This window comes from Pteropus alecto, unplaced genomic scaffold (genome assembly GCF_000325575.1).
Source record: "Pteropus alecto unplaced genomic scaffold, ASM32557v1 scaffold7, whole genome shotgun sequence".
Classification (NCBI taxonomy): Eukaryota; Metazoa; Chordata; class Mammalia; order Chiroptera; family Pteropodidae; genus Pteropus; species Pteropus alecto.
The window spans coordinates 16,159,147-16,179,613 of NW_006494614.1; the positions used below are offsets into that span (position 1 = coordinate 16,159,147).

At 34.9% G+C, this 20,467-nt stretch overlaps 1 protein-coding gene across 1 annotated transcript in view; it reads left to right on the plus strand.

Annotated features, from left to right (window-relative positions):
* ELOVL4 (ELOVL fatty acid elongase 4) overlaps positions 1–11,203 on the plus strand; it is a 28,595-nt gene extending 17,392 nt beyond the window's left edge. The window contains exons 2-6 of the mRNA XM_006926361.1: positions 1,635–1,822; positions 3,014–3,094; positions 5,924–6,095; positions 6,738–6,865; positions 9,164–11,203. Of these exons, the coding sequence (XP_006926423.1) occupies positions 1,635–1,822; positions 3,014–3,094; positions 5,924–6,095; positions 6,738–6,865; positions 9,164–9,436 (842 nt within the window). The 3' untranslated portion in view covers positions 9,437–11,203. The remainder of the gene's footprint in view (positions 1–1,634; positions 1,823–3,013; positions 3,095–5,923; positions 6,096–6,737; positions 6,866–9,163) is intronic.
* Positions 11,204–20,467: the final 9,264 nt, after the last annotated feature.

Here is a 20,467-nt window from a genome sequence, read left to right on the forward strand (position 1 = left end):
ATTTTTGTAGGATGGGAGTTGTTATGCTGTGTTTCAGGTCATTGACAATTACTACAACTTCCATAATAATCACTGGAGGTGGAATTTTGAAAGCTCTCTGACCTTTGTGAACTGGAAGGGCTAATTTGAGAAGGATATGGTAATGAAGTGTGGCCTTTTATAGGCCGAAAACAGAGCTTTGTTAAGTGATTGCTGAATGAATGCCTGACTTGCATTTTGGGGCAAAGAAGTGAGAGCATTGCATTTTTTTCCTGGAGAAAGTGGTGTGGTACATTAAAGACATTGAGCCTTATACAGCACACCTGCACTCACTAAATACTGGGTTGAAGTGTTGTTGACTTTAGGTTAAAGCTGTGTGCCAACCTAGAGGAGGATCTGGGAAAGACTGTAGGAGAGGGCTACTGCACACTGAAGAAACCTTGAATATTAGCAAATGTACTATTGGATTTCACTGCAGGGATAGAGTATAAAGGACTAATAGGACAAAAATTATCCACTCCTCCTTTATTCATCAAATAAATGTTTAGGCACCTTGATAGGCCTTGCGATACAAGAATGAAAGACCCAACCCCTGCCTTCAGGGAGGTTACATTTTAAAGGAAAGTCACAGGACAGTGTGATGAGTGCTGTAATGTAGTAGAAATGTGCAGGGGACTCTGGCAGTGCAAAATAGGTCCCCTGATGAGTGAAAATTGATGATTTTCTTGATCCAATTTTCCTCACCTCCAATTCCATTCTTTCTCCTAATTATTATTTTTAAAAGGAACAATTTTCAGAAGTTAAAAAAAAAACCTAAGGGATCACCTTGTTTCTTGTTACTGAAGAGATAGTCCGTGGAATATGCGTTTCTTAAAAATGTTTTACTTGTGGCAAAACTCTTATAAAATTGATTCATAGTTGCATATTTGAATGTTAACGGACAGTTGATTCATTTTAAATGAAATGATGTTACCTGTATATTTACACATTTGTAAGTAAATGATTTATAGCTTTAGAGAAAAGCCCATAAATTGGTTACATTCATGGATAAAAAAATAGGCTCATGTTCTCAAGGAAAGTTAGACAAATGTCTTGAATGTGGTGATTAACATTTAAATAAGTCATAGAACTATAATGATCTCTAACTTAATCCCCTAATGTAACTGTACTCTTGTCTTCAGTATCCAAAATATCGTAGGAAATGGTTTCCATTGCCCACAATGCTTCGGTTTACTAATTCTTTCCTGCTCTTAGGCATAGGAGGGGGCAGCTTCCAAACTGCACTGAAATATTTTCCATGTTTAATATGGAAGACAAGTTTCTCTTTAAAATATTTATTTCTATGGAGTCTTTTATTAACTTTTCATCCCGAGCTTGTTCTGTATTTTTAGTGATCTTTCTTGTTCTCATTCTCTATGTTCTGTATAAAACGACATGTGCCATATGTCATGAAATTTCATTTTCAAGGCTGCTCACAAGAAATGGTCTTATTTCCTTGGCTTTTATGCCCTGTATTTTTGTTGAGACTCAAAGGACAATGATCTGTACGTGGTCAAACCAGGAAAACTAAGTCGAAACCTTATAATTCCTAATAAGTTCATTTAATAAAACATGTATTATCTAATGAATTTTATGTTATTTTGTTCTCCCTGTAGATAAACGTGTGGAAAATTGGCCTCTGATGCAGTCCCCCTTGCCTACACTTTGTATAAGTACTCTTTATCTCCTATTCGTGTGGCTGGGTCCAAAATGGATGAAGGACCGAGAACCTTTTCAGATGCGCTTAGTGCTCATTCTCTATAACTTTGGGATGGTTTTGCTTAACTTTTTTATCTTCAGAGAGGTGGGTTTACTAAAGTCACTTTATAATGCTCCAGGGTTATTGGAATTTAAAAACTGAGACTTTGTAAAACCAATCATTGTAATATCATACTCTAAGATAACTGTTAACTATACTAAAAGTAAATGTTATATTATTGACATTTTCCATTTTTGGATAACAAAAATATGAAAGTATAAGACATTTGTTTAATATGGAATTTTGAGGCAGACAGACTGAATGCTAAAATAACCCTTATTAGCTGTTCTGACATTGGAAGTTATAAAACTTTTCTGAGACTCATTTCCTCCATAAAATAGGGCTAATACCTTACCTACCTTCTATGGTATCAGAGACAAAAGTGAGATAATTTTTGCAGTGTTTAGCACATATTAAGCACTCAGTAAATAATTGCAGCTATTTATTTATAATTTTTATTCAGCAGTTTCATGTTTGTAATCTATGAAAATATGCAGATGTAAAATACCAATTTCAAGTTAAATCCTATTGCATAATGTCATTGTATTTTGAGTTGGGAGTAAAATGAGCTAACTGTTATACAACATTGTTGCTAATCATCACATACTTTTCTGGTCACCAGCAAATTCTTCATGACATTTTGGAAGAAAATTCTAAAGGTTAGATTGACACAGCTATTTTTAAAGATAAGAATGAAGGAAATTTGTTTCCCTGAAGACTCCTCATTAACATTCTGTATAAACCCAGAGAACTAGCCTGGTGATGCTGGGAAAATAAATAGCACTCTTCTTTAAAAAAAAACAAAAACAAAAACAAAAAAAAAACACCTTCTTTTAATTGACATCTTAGACTGCAGAATCTCAACTTGGTAAAAAAACTTTAGTTTATTTGGATACTTTTACCTAATATGTTAGATGCACACCATTCTGAATCAAGAATAGAAATCAATACAACTTAGATCTGAGTCATAGTCAATCAGAATTTCTCTTAATGTTATGAAATGGACAGAGCTGGTGTCTCAGTCCAGAGTTACATGTGATTTTTAATTTAGATTCCAATCTCAGATGAACTGACACAGTAAATTTTACAAATTCCAACACCTTTAATATTTAATGTATTTGAATTTTTTAGTTAATATTGCTTTTTAAAATAATTTGAAATATTGCATATTTAGTTTTTTCAAATGCTGTATCTACTAAAACTTTACTCCAAATATTATTCTCTTTTTTTTTTCAGTTATTCATGGGATCATATAATGCAGGATATAGCTATGTTTGCCAGAGTGTGGATTATTCTGAAAATGTACATGAGGTCAGGGTAAGTACATTAAAAATACTTTTAATTAGTCAAAGTAGGTTTCATTTTATAGTCCTCAGCCTGTGAAAAATGTACTTTTACTATAGTGGTAAGAGTGTACTGGATTGTTTTGAGTTAGTAAAGCTATGCTTTTTTAAAAAGTAGATAATTAAAAATTGGTTTTAATACCTCCATTGTCTTTCATTTGGTGGTGTGAGAGTGAATATGTGTTGGATTACTAGAATGCAATACTTAAAAAGAGTTCCATGTTTAGTGTAAATATGATAATTTCAGTTTTTGTTTTTGGTCAAGAGTAGAAATTCATAAAGAGAGTCTAATTTATTTGTTAAGAAAGTTTGAGGAAAAACAGCATTTATAAACTATGTAATATTTACTAAATTAAGTCTAGCACAATTTGTATAGTTATAGACTGTTTTGTATTTGCAGAAAAAGAAACCACTAGTAATATAATGTTATCATATTTTGCCTTCTAGTCACCTATATTAGTAAAATTACCATTTTACTGAAGTGGAAGAAACAATAATTATTTTGTTAAGTATTTATTGAACTCATATACTGTGGTTCATACTAAAAATTATATACACATAAAAATATATAAAACATATGTTATATGTTTCATGGTACATATAGTATATGTAGTAATAATATAATACGTAATAGCTTCCCTTGAAAAAATAGCTTTTTGGCATTGGAGTTGGACAATATAAGTATCAGTATTCATCAGGACCCAAGACCAAACTGCTTTAATGTATTTATCATTATATATCCATGCCTTCATTTCCCTGTTAGACTTATGTGCTGATGAAAAAAATCACCCTTTTAGTTGTCTTATTGGTTTTATTCATTCAACATATATGTATTGAACATCAATCATATACAGGTAGTATGAGGGACACTGGGTGCACAGTTGGAAAGAGAGAAGAAATCCCTGCCTTTATGGAGCTGACATTCTAGTGGAGGGTGGATGAGGCAGATAATAGTCATGTAAATAAATGGTTAACAAGAAAATGAAACCTCTGATGTGACAGAGAGAATGAGGGGACCACTTTATATAGATTTGTTGGCTAGGAAAAAAGTTTCTTCTGATAGCTGCATTTTCAGAGAACCTCCGTAGTAGAGAGCTGACTTCTGTGGTCTTCCTTGGTTTGGGGGAGAGGAAAAGGGAAAAGTGTTGAACTTAATTTCTTTGAGGACAGTGCACTTCGAAAAATCCCTTGAGTGAAACAATATACTAATGTTTTTAGGATGAAGGTTTAAAAATACCACTCTGGTAATTGTGAACCTACTCTCCCAGAATACATAAACAGTCTGTTCTTTTAGAAGTTAGCTAATATGAGAAATGTAATCTAGGAAGAGGAAGAATCAGATTCACAATGGATTGCATTTGAAATTTTCCTCCCTCTTCTCCTTTCTAATATTAGATGTAGTAGAATAAATATTTTACTCAGGACTCATTTTTGTATTCATTGTTATGTAAGAAGAAGTATCACTTTTCATTTTGATGTAACTATTCAAAGGTATCTTATCTAATGCAGTTTACAAATGGAAGATAGGAATTATTTATTACTATTCATGAATTGTGGCTAATTTAGAGAGGCCCAGATAAAGGGAAAAGTGAGACATTATCTCTTAACTTCTAGATAAAGTTTGTGCCAACATGGTTATAGTTATTTTATAATAGTGAATATTCAATATAGTGTTGCTGTGATTCGTTAACTATTTCAAGTCCATTTTCAACCATTGTATCGTTTTCAACAGTATTATTACCCAAGCAAATTCAGTACATAAATTCTCAACCTGTAAATACAAGACTTTGATTTTTTTCTTTGGCGTTTCTCTTTCTTTCCTCCTTGCCCACACTTTATGTAATTTGGGTTTTCAAAAGCAAAAACCAAAACCAAAATAAACAAAAACCTGTGATAGCCAACATATGCAGGTATAAAATGAGGAAAGGTTCTATCAACTCTAACACATCTAAGCCTGTCTATGAAGGAATCTTTCAGATCCCTTACACAGAGAGGTTTATTCAGTTGTGTGCTGCCTTCTTTGTTATTTATACATAGGATATATGCGATAGAAAATACTTGTCATAAAAAAAGTTCTGTTTGGGTTACTATTATAGTAAGATTCTTGTAAAATAAAACATGTGTACAGAGGTCACCTCTCACTGGATCCTTAGGTACTTAATCTCAGCATGCATAGTAATCTTTCTGCACCATCTGGTGTCTTAATTAGAGCCCAGGAAAAGAAAAGACTTATTCATGTAAGCAGGATTATATTTATGACCTAGGAAATTTTGTTTATTTGTTTCAGCCTATCATTTTAAATATTTTACTGCCTAATACAGACTACTGTGATTATACTTACTTTGTCACATATGTTAAAGTGACAGAGACACTAAGAGACCAGTTGCTATACATAAACATACTTGTAGGAATATCTGAAGTATAATATAGGTTGCACATGAACAACTTAAATACCTTTACAAAGTAAATATCTCAATGGCTCTATCAAATTGGAAAACATAGCAAAGTGAATGTGTTTACAGCTCTATATTTGACAGTTTGTTAGTATGTGAATCCAGCTATGTAACAGACAAATTTTCTCCAAATTGTTGGTACAGAGTAGATATAGATTTGGACTCTTTTCTTTCCCATTTTTTCCCCCATGGATTGCTGCCTAGGTTTCACACCTACTTAGGCAAAAATGATTCCATGCCCCCTACATTTTGTGCAATGAAAATTATTTCGGATTTATTTACAATAAGTAGTAAACCCTAGGATAGTGTCATTCTGGTATTTATACTATGCTTATCCTTTCTTTTTACAGATAGCTTCTGCTCTGTGGTGGTACTTTGTATCTAAAGGAATTGAGTATTTGGACACGGTGTTTTTTATCCTGAGGAAGAAAAACAACCAAGTCTCTTTCCTTCATGTGTATCATCACTGTACAATGTTTACATTATGGTGGATTGGAATTAAGTGGGTCGCAGGGGGACAAGGTGAGCGCTTTCAGGAACATATCTGAATGTTTTAAATCATGTAGCTATGTTGGGTGGAAAGTAATTGAGAACCTGGGAATTTGACTTGGTTTATAGTTTACCAAGATATAACTTCTCAGTCTGAAGGTTCCATCTCCAGTCCAAGCCCAGAGCCCACTTCTGCTCTAAAATAGGCCTTAAGTCAACCTGTTGGTTTTTACTCAACATAAGTACTGTTGTGTTGTAGACATGTATATTGGCTCATCTAAAGGCAATGAGACATTTACAAATCTATTTAAAAAATTATATGTACCATGACATTTTCCCCCCAAGAATAATGTAATGAAAAGCAATATAGGCAATAGTTCTGTATTAGGGCCTACTTAGATTGCTGGAGTACCCTACTTAAAAACTTGCCACTTTAAAAGTTCTTTGCCTTTGAGGAACATCCCTTTTTATTTATATGTTAAAAGACTGAATCTAAACTTAAAAAATACCTAGCATGTTCTGAAGAGAAGGCTTGTACTATTTTACAACTTTTATTCCTAATCCATACTCAAGATTAAGGATTAGAAAATAATGTGGATTCATTTATTTCATGTCCAAATGGTTTATTGCCTAATGAAGTTTCCTGTATTTGTAATTGCCTCTGTTTTCCTAAAGCATTTTTTGGAGCCCAGCTGAATTCTTTCATCCATGTGATTATGTACTCATACTACGGCTTAACTGCATTTGGACCATGGATTCAGAAATATCTTTGGTGGAAACGATACCTGACCATGTTGCAGCTGGTGAGTTAAATGCTTCTAAAATTTCTTCTGGTACAGCACTGAAAATGTTTGAGTTTATTGATTGTAAAGTGCTGAGTCATTTTCTGCAATTTTCTATTAGAAAGTTGACTCGGTGCTCCAGCTATGAGAGTTGAGGCTACTTGGCACTGAGCTACCCGTTCATAGACCTAGACGGTCACAACCACTGCTTTTTAAATGTCCTTAAAAGCCTAGACATAGCTCTTGTCTCTTTAAGAGACATATTCTTTAAAAATATCTGTGAAGAGGATGAGTGAAGATATAATAAGCGCACCACAATTGGTACATAGACACATAGGACTAGAGAAACAATATAACTTCGTTTTCAGGTGAATTTTTTTTTTTTAACTTAAAATGTTATTACCTCTTTTCATCCTGCCATTGCTTAAATTTTCTGTTTGCCGTTCTATTTTTCAGTCCTTGTTAATAGATGCCATACATTTAGAATATAAAAGTTGAAGAAAAGGTATAGAGAGAACCAAGGAAGAGGTGGCATAAAGGAAGGGAACAAGGACCAGAGGACTCCTTTTCATTCTCTACCACACAGTCCTTAGAGATCAGAGTTAGGTATTTTCAATTGCTGGTCTTTAGAGCAGACAGTTTTCAGCACATACCCCTAGTAGGACTTCATGTCACATGTGGGTGCATCAGTGTAACATTCAGAGCTAGGCACTAACTCAATAATCAAACTGGAAATCCAAAACCAATCTGGTAGCTATTCTTCAAGCCTTGGAATTTATTATAATTTGCTTTAATCATAGTGTGTACACAATTTTATCAGTGAATCACATTTGGAAATATTATCCATCTCTGCTTTAAGTTGCTAAACAGCTGGCTAACCAAACAGGAAACACAACTTTTGGGGAATGCTGGGTATGAAGTATTCATTTGTAACCAAAATGCTACAGGAAGCTTCCTCCAGTTTTTGTGTAAGCTGTTTGTACAGTTTGTGTAATTCATTTCTCTTAGTAATTAATAAATGGTACTGAGAAAATGAAGAGATGAGAAAAATCATGTGAACTTTTTATATCTATTTTGTCAGAGCCTACACCTGACTCTCCTTGAGCCATGCCATACTCAATCACACCCACGTACACACTCTTTTTCAGTGATGCAGGTTTTAAGAACCATTGTGAAATCTAAAGTTCTTAAAAATCTGGATTTTTCCATGGAAACTTTTAAAAGTCATTTAGTCTGACATAAATTCGGGGCTTACATGAATAAATTATTTTAATAATATTTAATATAATAATTAATACTGATAATACTGTCCTTAAAAGAGAAATCATAATTGCCTATTCCAAATAGGATGTTAATTTTATGAAGGGTAGTGTATTTCTAAGCCAGAAGTTTTCACAACAGTTAATCATGTAAATTAATCTTGTAAAAAGTTAACCCTTGTTAACACTATGGAATTCATAATTTTTATTTTGAGAATCATTCACTTACTAATATATCAGAATTTAAATTGATTTCCTTATATTAATTAAAGGCATCTTAATTTTGGCTTTTCTTCTTTAAAACTCTTAAGGTTGAAAGTGATTCTCTTTACACTTACTCTCAAATATCTACTAAATTTTACCAAAAATCTTAGTTTTTAAAGGATGATATTAACCTTAATGTATATCACCTGTCTACAGTTTTGTAGGAAACAAATAATGAACCATTTTGATAAGCTTATTTTTAAAAGTATGTACACCACGTTACTGACAATTTTGCAGAAAGAAATCAGTCTAAAAATGTGGGAGGAAAACAAAACTTGAAGAGCCTACAATTCTCTTTCTTTCTCATGCCATTAAATGCTCATTAGATAATATTATTCAACATTATTCAACAAATATTCACTGAGTCTAGCCATGTGCCAAGGGCTCAAGAATCATCAGAACAACATAAGGTCCTGCCCTTTGAAGTTACATGCTAGTAGAAAGATGGGTGATCCAGAAGTCACCAAATGCAAAAGACAATTTTAGATAGCTATAATTCTTACAAAGAAAAATAAATCACATAAAACGAAAACCTTTTGGTTAATGGGATTGAGTAGGCCAGTTGGGTGGAGGTACTTTAGTTCTAGTCATCAAGAAGCCCTTGCTGAGGAGATGGCATTAGAGCAGAAACCTGAATGAGAAGGAGCCAGGTGTAGGAGCCAGAGAACTATTAAACTTTGGACAGTACGGCAAAATTTGGGTCTATCTTAGCTAAATAGAAGATTCCGATGTTGTTAAAAGTTGTTTACTATTCACAATAAACATATGCTGCATGTTTTTTTGGTTTGTTTTTCAGGTTCAGTTCTTTGTGACCATTGGGCACACAGCACTGTCTCTTTACACTGATTGCCCCTTCCCAAAATGGATGCACTGGGCTCTAATTGCCTACGCAATCAGCTTCATATTTCTCTTTCTTAACTTCTATATTCGGACATACAACGAGCCTAAGAAATCAAAAACTGGAAAAACAGCTGTGAATGGTATTTCAGCCAATGGTGTGAACAAATCAGAAAAACTAGTGATGGAAAATGGAAAAAAGCAGAAAAATGGAAAAGCAAAAGGAGAGTAAATTGAACTGGGCCTTAACTGTTGTTGACAGTGAGGAAGCTCCCAATTTTCTAAAATTTCAGGGAAAACAGAAGCAAATGAGGGTTTGGGGGTGGGGAGAACAAGCAAATGTGCTCCTATGTATTAGTAACCTTTAGATTGAGTAAAGTGTTAAATATAGTACCCAGATGTTTTATTTATGAAGTTTTTATTTTAAACATTTTTTTTTTATTAGCTTTGATGTTGTCCAGACCAAAGCAATTATTATGTGACTTCGGAGGTTCTCCCTCAGTTCACATCCGTTTGTCTAATGCATGAGATTTTTCATGTACCTTACATGTAGTCATTCTTCAGTCTGATGATCACAGAAACACAATCTTTATGAGTTTTTTGGCTAAATCACTAATTACCTACTGATTAAAATCAGTTACCTTACATTTTCTGGTCCAAAGCTGGAAATTTGCACATTTGAATTCATTTGCTGACTGGAATGGTCAAATCTCTCCACCTCTAGTCTGAGTACATTTTTGGTTGTAATTAAATTTTAAAAATCTAATGATCTCTGTAGACTCTTGATGATGATGGTGTTGGTGAAAATAAGAAAGAATTACAGTGAAATGCTTGCTGTCTGGTGACTCAGAGGTCACCATAACTTGTGGTACAAATCACTGTGGGAAACAATTTTTGTGATGAAAAGGCAGCCTTTGAATACTTCTATTATTATCAGAAATATATTATGAAAATTAAAATTATTGTCTGATTGGAACATGAGACAACTCATGTCTTTATTAGTAAAATCATAAAATAATTACATTAATGTGCTGTTAGAAGACAGTATGTTGATTTTTATCAGACTTTCCTTGTTTTGATTTGTGGCTGTTAACGATTTTTCATATGTGGAAATATACCTACCTCTTCTGTTGGAAAGAACATTTAAAATTAAATAAACTTTAATTAAAAAATCAAGGAGTCCTTTAACATAAATTTTAATATTAACTTTTGAATTCACTAGTATTTTCTGCTTTTTCACAAATAACATATACCAAACTTTGCTGTGAAACTACCCTCTTTCAATGTGTTTAATTTTCAAATGATTTTTTTTTTCATCGTGACGAAGTTGCAAGATCTTATTAACTAGATCTGAAGTGTAAACCCATTTTGGTGCAATATTCTTGACTCCTTGGTGCTAAAGACTATTAAATTCAGTGCTTGATTGTTACAAGATGTTAATTGTTAAGACACAAAATGAATAAAAGAGTAGTTGGAACCTGAAAGTTAAATTTGCTATTTACAAACTCGCTATTTCATGTAATATAAATGAACAACTGGAAATTCACTAGGAAAGAGAACTTGTACACTGGCTTATTACATAAGTTAAATTGATAGGGAATGTTAAACAGGGATCAATATGGAAGGAGAAAATGTGACCCTCCCCCCCACCCCAAAAGCATGAATATTTCTAAGTATCTCAACATGCCAAAACTGCATATTCAGGATGTATGCGTTTTGGGTACACCAACGATTTCAGAATAGTTTGTAAACTATGAAATAGTTATTATGCATTAAAATTACATACTTCTTCCAAAGGCATGCAGTCATGAGAATTACAGAAAATTTGCAACACATAGGATAGTTTGGTATAAGAGGATTCGACACCTTTGTTTTTGCTGCTCAGTGTATGATGACCAGAGATTTGTAATCTTTGTGAACGTCTGCACTGGTTCCCCAGAGCTGTTCATGCCCTGCTACCCGATTTCAGCACAATAAATATACTCCTTTTGTGGGAAAACAGTATTTTGTTAATCTGTTTATTATAATGTAAATTATCTGCTAGATGCTATTTAGTCAATTCAGTTGTTAATATTCCAAATTATACCACTTTCGAATGCAGAAAAGAAATGAAACTAGAACTCGGATGTCTACAATTTCTGGTAAAAATATTTTTTTTATGGTCGGATATTTTTGCTTAAAAATTAGTTACCTTTGGAAGAGCTTTTGGATCCAGACACAAAACATATCATTTTCTTCTACTCTTACATTTGTCATTTCAAATGTAAGCTTTAACATTTTTTAATGCTGTGGGGTTTTTGTTGTTCTAAAAATAAAGTGGAGGAGCTCTTGTGTTCTTATTTTTAAATCATCCAGTCCTCACTGTACCTAACAGTTCCTTATCAGAGATGATTTCCAGATGTGATAAATATAGCCTCTTCTAGTAGCTTTCATAATTTCTCTAACATCACACTAAGTGTTATGCCTCAGACCTAAAAATCAGTGAAGGAGGATTGCATCTCCTTTTTGGTAAAACTTTGTTGCTAACTAAAATGTTTTCTTATATAGAAAACAGGAATTTTTATTAAATATTTGCAATGACTAGAAATACCTGAGGCATGTAACAGTACATTTTCCAATAGAATTGATGACCGTAGCCCTTTTTTTCTCTTTTCTGTGTTACTGTTGACTCTGTTTTGCTGATGGACACTGACCGATGACTAGTTTCAGTATTCGCATTATTTATTTAGTCATTCTCTTTCTCTCTTTCCACACACTCTCTAAGCATTCAAAAATGTTTTCATATGGATTATTATGATTCACTTCTTACAACATAGTCTAGTTGTGTTTTGTAGATTATTGGGAATATTTTAATTTACAGATGTTTCATATATGAGACTCAGTTACCCAGTAAATAAGAAAGAATTTAGAGGTGGAAGTGATTTTTGTTATCTTAACTATTTGACAATATAACAATTCAGGCATTACATATTGACTGTTGAAGCTGAACTTTTGAATCTCAACATCATTAGAATGTGACGTCACGCTGAGATGTTCACACTCTCTCAGCTCTTTCCTTGTGATCTTAATCTCAGCCAGCTGTATTCATAACACTGTCCTTATTGAGAAAAAGATGACTGCAGATGTATGGGATGAAATGTGGGTGCTCAGTATAGACTTGGGGGACTTAGGATCCTGGTTGGTAAACAGTACTACATAGTTGACAGGCACCGTGATGCTGAGCTGCATAAACAGGAGCCCAGCATCTGAACAGTAACCATGAAACCTGCATAATGAGACTGGTCACCTGCCACTCAGCATGCAAGCAATTCTGACACATAACCTTGGAAAACAAGTCCTTAATAGTGGGTTTTAGAATCCTTGTTTGATCTTAGGTATTTTAGGCAGATGACATCTGAACAAGAAGAATAGTTGTGAAAAGGAAGAGAAATAGAAACAGATTGCTTGTTTCAAAACTCCATAAATCAAGCAAGTATTAGGAGTTGGTTTTCCTAACATAAAGTACAGAGAGGAGGCATGTCTGTGAATAAAAGGTCACAGCTTTTTATTATTATTTTTTAGATTTTTAAAATAGGATGGAACAACAACTTTACCTTCCCGAAGGGATTTCAGAGATCTAAATTAAAAATTATAATTGATAATATAGAACCACTACCAGAAGAAGATAGATTCTAGAATATATCAGTAGAAGAGCATTGTGACTTATGAAGAAGGTGGTCAAAACTGTCTTTAGATGATGATTAATTAACAGGAATTTTAGGCTGGCAAGGGATGATATGAGTTGCCTCTTGGAGTTCCTTAAGATTTATAGGTCTAGGTTTTGCTGTGTGCTTTGAGAAATTAAACCCTTTTTTCCCCTACCTGTCAAAAAAGAAAAGATGATATACTGCCATTGTGACAACATGGATGGACCTTGAGATAATCATGCTAAACAAAATAAGACAGAAAAAGTTGAGAACCATATGATTCACTCATATGCGGAATATAGAGTTGAAAGAAACAAATGAACAAGACAAACACAAAAATCGAGACAGAGACAACAGTTTAGTGGTTACCAGAGGGAAAGCGGAGAGGCAGTAGGTAGAAGGGCAAAGGGGGTCAAATACATGATGACAGAAGAGGATTTGACTTTGGGTGGTGAACACACAATGCAATATACAGATGATATATCATTGAGTTGTACACTTGAAACCTGTATAATTTTATTAACCAATGTCACCCCAATAAATTTAATTTAAAAAGCTAGGTCTCAGGTCTTTTTTCTTTGTCTTTTTCATTTTACCACATAATACCATGTTTACATGTCCACAACTGAACAAATTTTCCTTCATACCTTTATTCCTTGGAGATCCATCTGGTCTTAAATAAAAATTCAACTGGAATTTTATTTATCTTATTCTGATAGGTGAGATTCTCTCAGGGAATGTATCCTTAAAGGAGTATCTGCTTTGAGAATAAATATATGCTGAAACACACCACTTGATATCTATCTACCTAATTATAATAATCCAATGCAGCTATTAGAAGGTCACCTTGTAATTGAACATCCATACAGAGAATATGTCGAAATTAAAAGCCATTCTACAACTAAAGAATTTTGGAAGGTTTAAATACAAGCATTTCTAAAAATTGAGTCTTGAAATTATTGGCTATTTCCCAATTTAAATACAAGACTGTGAGTCAAAGAGTATTTTGTCAGTCCAGATACATAGTCCATATACTCCATCAGTCTCCAGGTATCTCTGAATCCCTTTTCTGCAATAAAATCTCAGGGAAGCAAGTTATGTTGTTCCATTTCTCAGTTTTTTTCTTTGAGTTTGCTATGGGGAAAAAGGAAAACATCCAGTTGAAATTCCTTCCTTGTCATCCCTGATGTACTATATTTAAACTGAGTTTCTCCTCCCTGTGAGGAAGCTATCCTAAGAACCAGTCTTTCAAGAATAATGATTACCTAGCTATTTGGTAATGAGAGGGTGGGTAGATTATGAGTCTCAAATGATAGGTAGCATTTTATTAGTGACATTCACACCTCACCTTTGAATGTGGCTTGTGTTCTAATTTCATTAATATGAGAATCAAATACAACATTTACATTTTAATAAGCATATTATATAGTTAGGGTTTATCAGCTGTACATATACTGTTGGATTTCAAATATTTTCTAAGTTCAATTCTCACTGAAAATTTAATAAAGATGTTACATGGTCACGAAAGAACAAACAATATTTAAGTATTTTCATTATGCTTGTAGTATTACTGTCAGCCCTTATGTAAGTGGAGTCTGATCATTTTTCCAGAAAGAAAAGGAATATGGGAGCTTGTGAGGCGAAAGAGGAACCAGATGAATTCGGGCAAAAAATTTTCTAATTTATCATTAAAGTTAAGATTTGAAGTTCACATCCTAGAGTCTATGCTAAATATTAGCCACTTCAGAAATCCAGCACCATTTTTAGTTAGTGTGCTAGATATTTATTGACTCTGTGAATCTATTCCTATCCCCTTGACATGGTCTCCCTCTCCTGCTCCATCCCCAGTATTATAGAGTCTTGAGGACTAAAAATTACACTTCTCAGATTTCCTCACGAATTTAGGTTTTGTCAGTGTGAGGCACTTATGAAATTTTTGGAAGGCAGAAAGGAGGTGGATGCCATCTTTCTCTAGTAATGTAATTACATAAATGGGCTTCTTAGAGATAAAAGTGTTGGGAACAGCTGAACTACATGTTCCACTTGGGGCCAATTTGTCTTGGGACCAATTTTAGTGAATGCAAGTGATGATAATGGTGATAGCAATCATGGCAAATGTGGTCATATGAATTTGAAGTCAAAGACTTTTATTCTTCCAAGTTACCAATAATCTTATAAGCATCTACTTCTTTGAATTAAAGCTCTTTCTGCTTGAAATACCTTGAGTGGTATCTATTTCATGCCATGAACCTCACCTAATTAAGTATTCAGCACTAATAATGATTAGGAAGTAGCAGACTTCCAAAGATAATAATATAGAATTGGTTATCTGACCTAGTTGAGAGCAGTGATAATTTCATGACCGGTGGGAAATGGGATACTGTTTTCCATGAATTTTCATTTATGGTCACCTAGAATGAAATATAGTAGTCCCCGCTATTGGTGGGAGATACATTCCAAGATCTCCAATAAATGCCTGAAACTATGGATAGTACCGAACCCTATATCTACTATGATTTTTCCTATACACACATACCTATGACAAAGATTAATTTAAAAATTAGGCAAAATAAGAGATTAGCAACAATAACTAATAAAATAGAATAATTGTAGCAATATACTATAATAATGGTTATGTGAACATGTTCTCTCTTTCTCCGGTAATTTTTATATATTTCAGTCCAATCTTATTCCTGAATTTCTGTATCCATCCTTTACTGGCAATAAATGGCTTGGTGTCACTTGTTTCAGGAGATCCCTTGCTGAAGTATTCCTATACGCTCAGCATTTTGCCATCAACTGCAATACATTTTCTGGTCATGTCTTCCAGAAATTTAATGCTTTTTCCATCTTCACTAAGCACTTACCGTGCATTGTGGGAAACTTTTGCAGTTTGAGGTGCAACAGCAAAACTAGCATGAATTTCGTTTTCCTTCTTCACAACTTCACGGATAGGAAATTCTTTCTTACCATAGATCTCAGCAACCTCAGCATGTGATTTTTTTTAAGTCGAGAACTTTCACCCTTTAACTGAAAGGGAGTGTAATAGCCCGCTGAAATGTGAAAGGGTTAAAGAATAATTAAAACCTGAAGCTGGACAAAGGAAGTCTATAACTTAGGCCTAGTTTCTGGAACCCCTAACCACATTCCGTTAATCATGAAACTTGTAACAATGAGCTCATACGCTAACTGCCAATTTTAGCCTGTGTAACCTTGCTTGCGTGCGTGGCATGAAAAATAATCAATTGTATATAAGCTGAAAATTACTGTTTGGCCATCGCCCATGGGAACACTGGCTATTGCCCATGGGAACATAGGCAATCACCCATAGGAACATAACATTCTAACAACAAGCTTTCTGCTTCTGTACTTCCCGCTTGCACACCTGACCAGTGGGTTGACAGGTAGTGAATAGGAGAAAGATGGACCTTTGTGTTTAAGACAGAATGAGGAATGGGATTTGGGGCTTAAAAACCTTGTATCTTGGCAATTCGGGGCTGCTCCTTTGCAAGGACAGCCGCCAGCTAATAAACTGTCTCCTGGTTAAGAGCACTCAAGTTGTGTCTGGTTATTCTGGACACAACAGGGAGCACATTACGGTTTTTCTTTGGCATATCCAAATTGCCAGCATCACTACCCTTGTGCTTTGCAGTCATTAAGTAAAACAAAGGTTACTTCAACACAAGCACCCAGACACCATGACACTCCATCTGATAATCAGGAGGACATACTAGATGCTTAACCGGCCAGGAGTGTGTACAGCATAGATATGCTGGACGAAGGGATGATTCATGTTCTGGGCAGGAGGAGTCGGCTGTGTGAGATTCCATTATGCTACTCAGAATGATGTGCAATTTAAAATTTATGAATTGTTCATTTCTGGAATTTTCCATTTAATAATTTTGGACTATGGTTGACAATGGGTGACAAACTGCTGAAAGTGAAACCACAGATAAAGTGAAACTACTATAACTATTGAAACTAAAGCCTTCGATAGGCCAAGTGGCTGTTGCATTGTAGCATTGCAATGGAAATGAAGAATACAAAGACTTGAGTGAGATGGTTCCTTCTAATTGCCCTGTAGAGCTTACAGAAAGATAATTAGCTCATGTTTGAAATTCTTGGCTACCCTAAGAGGCCCTCTTCTCTCTTATAGCTTCAGATATGAAATGTCTTGAAACAAGACCGAAAGTTTGATCCAAAGTGGGTTGTAGAATTCTAACATAAGCTCATAATTTCCTAAGTGAAAGTTGTATTTATTGGAGAAGGGAGGGACCCAAAGAATTTGACTAGGGGTATGTGGGTAGATTTGGATGAATCTAAGAACCTGAATTTCTAAATCCCTTTGAATATCCCTGGCCAAGAAAAGCAACCCTCTTCCTTTGTCAGATGACACTAGTCCTTTTGTTGCTTGATATCTTATAATGACTTCGATCAAGGTAGTTACTGACTAAAGACATTATGATCTTCATTATGCATGCCTTCTACTCTTACAATGCCATCAGACATGTAAGGAGAATTATATCACAGTATGTCCCAGGGAACAAGTACAAAATCTACCCTGGGAGGAAAGAGTTTAGAATTATAGAATTTGGCTAATTTTTACTTGTAAAGATGTGTAGAAATAGAGTCTAAACATGCTAAGCAAAGCAGAAAGAAACATTTTAGATTGAACTAAAGTTATTAATAAAAGTGCACTTACTAGAAATTAATTTGAGGACATAGCTCAATAGTGAGGAGTAGCTTTAATGATTTGTCAGTTGTTAAACTAAAACCTGGAATCATTGGTGGCCACATTAAATTGAGATATATGTTAGAAATTAATTGGAATAAGTAGGGAAAAATTGAAACACTTAGAAATGTTGGAGATGATTTATCATGTCCAACTCATTTGACCACTCCTTTTTGTATTTGAGAGATACATTGGTAAATATACACTGGTAATTTGTCCTTGAAAAATTCTGTAGTGGATATGTTCCATAGGCTGGAGAGTCTAGAGACCTGTGAATTAAACTGACAAAATACAAATTAACAGAAAAATATTTATAACTTTTATTGATGTTAACATTTTTTATTTTACATGCATGGGGGCTTCATGGAAAAGAAGTGGAAAACCCAAAGAAGTGGTTGGAGTAGAGCGTATATACCATTTTAACAAAAGACAATAAATTGTGGAAAAGTGACTAGACAAAGAAAAGGGAGTCTGGGCTTCTAGGGCTGATACCTTGTGGGAATGTGACTGGGAAACATATGAGGGAAACTAATGGTAGATAATGGTTATTTCATAAGATTTGTTTATGCAAGGTTTATGGTCATTCTGTGTCCAATGATAAGGGTCTTTCTCCTTTTCCTGATACAGGAAAGGGGAACAGCTTCACAGGGGAAATGTATGCCCTGCTATCAGGCATATAGAGGTAGAGCAGAGAGCTCTTCCTGTGCCTCCTTTTTCTCAATTGCCATCAGCTCAAAATATTCCTTATGTCAAAGTGACTTATTTTGGAGTGACATATTCTGATCCCTTTCAGGATGATGGGAGAGGAAGAGTGCTGTCTCTAAAATGGGTTCCCTGACTTTAGCAGAAATAATTGTGCTACAGATCACCAGAGGTCAAATGGTAGTACTTAAATGCCAGAGACAGAGTGAATGTGGTTACAGTAATGAGCGGCAGAGTCAGAGAGGTTATTAGAATGGCTTAGTTTGTGAGTATTTATGGTGGTGGCTAATTTATTATGATGTCCCTAGGACTGACATAGATAGGCAACCTACTAGAGTTTCTACCTGATCTGTATACCCGACTCTAAAGTTAGTGAATACAGTCCTGGCTTAAGTCGCCACAACAGAGAGACGCAACCCTTCATCAATTTCCATACCTGAGTCAGTTCATAGACCCAGAGCTTCTTAAATAAAGGGAATCTTGGTATCCTTTGAGGAAACTCTCTGTGATGATGTCCAAGGATATACTATAAATCCTCCTCCTAGCTTTCACCGAAGGGGAAGAGAAGTAAGCAGATTTTGGGGAGATTATTGAGACACTGATCTGATGCTGATCATCGGGCACCCAAATTGCTGTCGTGGTCACCTTCAGAAAGGGTGCTTATGGAGGCCCAATGATTAATGCAGTTTTGGCCTGAGTCCATCGCACAGCAGGCCCAGTGGGTCCCCAAACTGACCCTCTCCAATACCTGAACATAGAGTGAGATTAGACATACTCTGCCATTGGCTGAATTTCCACATTGGTTACCTATCTCATGGGATGCAGGCTAATATGCTACGAAGGCCCAAAGTCAAAGCTCCTGAAATAGTCCTTCCTTCTTGAAACAGTGGACCAAAAATAATGTCACATTTCTGGGTGAATGTCAGAGGTGCATGTCAGCATCAAAGGCATGAAAGATTCAGGGGTGATTTTTTTTTTTATATCATATACTCATTTAACTCTCCTGTTTGACCTGAGAAGAAATTGGAGAGTCTTAGAAAATGACAGTGGATTATCATTTAATTAATCAGGTAACTCCAAGTTTAATGGCTGTTCCAGAGGTTGTCATTTAACTGAAGCAAATCAACATAATTTTGGCATCTAATATTTAGCAATCAATCTGTTAAACATTTTTCTTCTTTCCAATAAAGAGATAACTGAAGTAGTTTCTTTCACCTGTATTCCTTCATAGTCTTACTTCAAGATGGTGTCAATTATTCAGTATTCTATAATAATCTAGGAACCTTGTTTGTCTCTTCATGACATAAATCATTGCTTTGGTCCATTATGCTGATTGGATGTGGTGAGTAGGAGGTAGTAAGTACCATAGATTCCTTGGCAAGGAACATGTGTGCCAAATAATGGGAGGGGGGAAAAAAGATGTAAATTCCAGGGTTGTGACATCAGTAAAGTTTTTAGCAGTTCAGTTGTCTACAGCAAGTTGAGATTTTTCCTCCTCCGTGAAAGACAATTGTTACACTTTATCACCCATCACTATTAAATAGGTGAATGATTGATAAATTTCATTGGACTTTTGAAACAACATATATACATTTGAGGGTGCTGCTTTGACCCACTTATCAAGTGACCCATAAGGCTGCCACTTCTGAATGGGGCCAGAGTAGGAAGGCTTCGTTACTACTATGGACTGCAGGGCAAGTTACTTTGTTATTTGAGCTTTCAGATCCGATGAAATCAAATGGTACTTGAAATGTCTGGCAGAAAGCAATCCTGTAGGGGCCTCTGCAAAGCCTTGATTTAGAATTACAGTGCAGTCCTCTAGGATCTTAGAACAAAACCATGACCTATTCTCCAAATAACTCTTTTTTTTCAGAAACAGATCTTGGATTGCCTCTGGACCGTGGTAGAAACATCAAATGATCATTTAAGCTGAGCTGCTTGTCATGGACTGGGTATTATCTTATACATCATGTCATAAACTAGAGTGTACATAGCAGCACCCCTTCAAGTGGAAAATTATAAAGGCACAGATAAGGGACATGAGTAGTGCCTCTGACTACTATTGCATTACTCCTGCTGCATCGCCACTTCTCCCTCAACCTACACGTTTGACCCTTGAAAAGTTCCTATGAGCTGTTGGCCG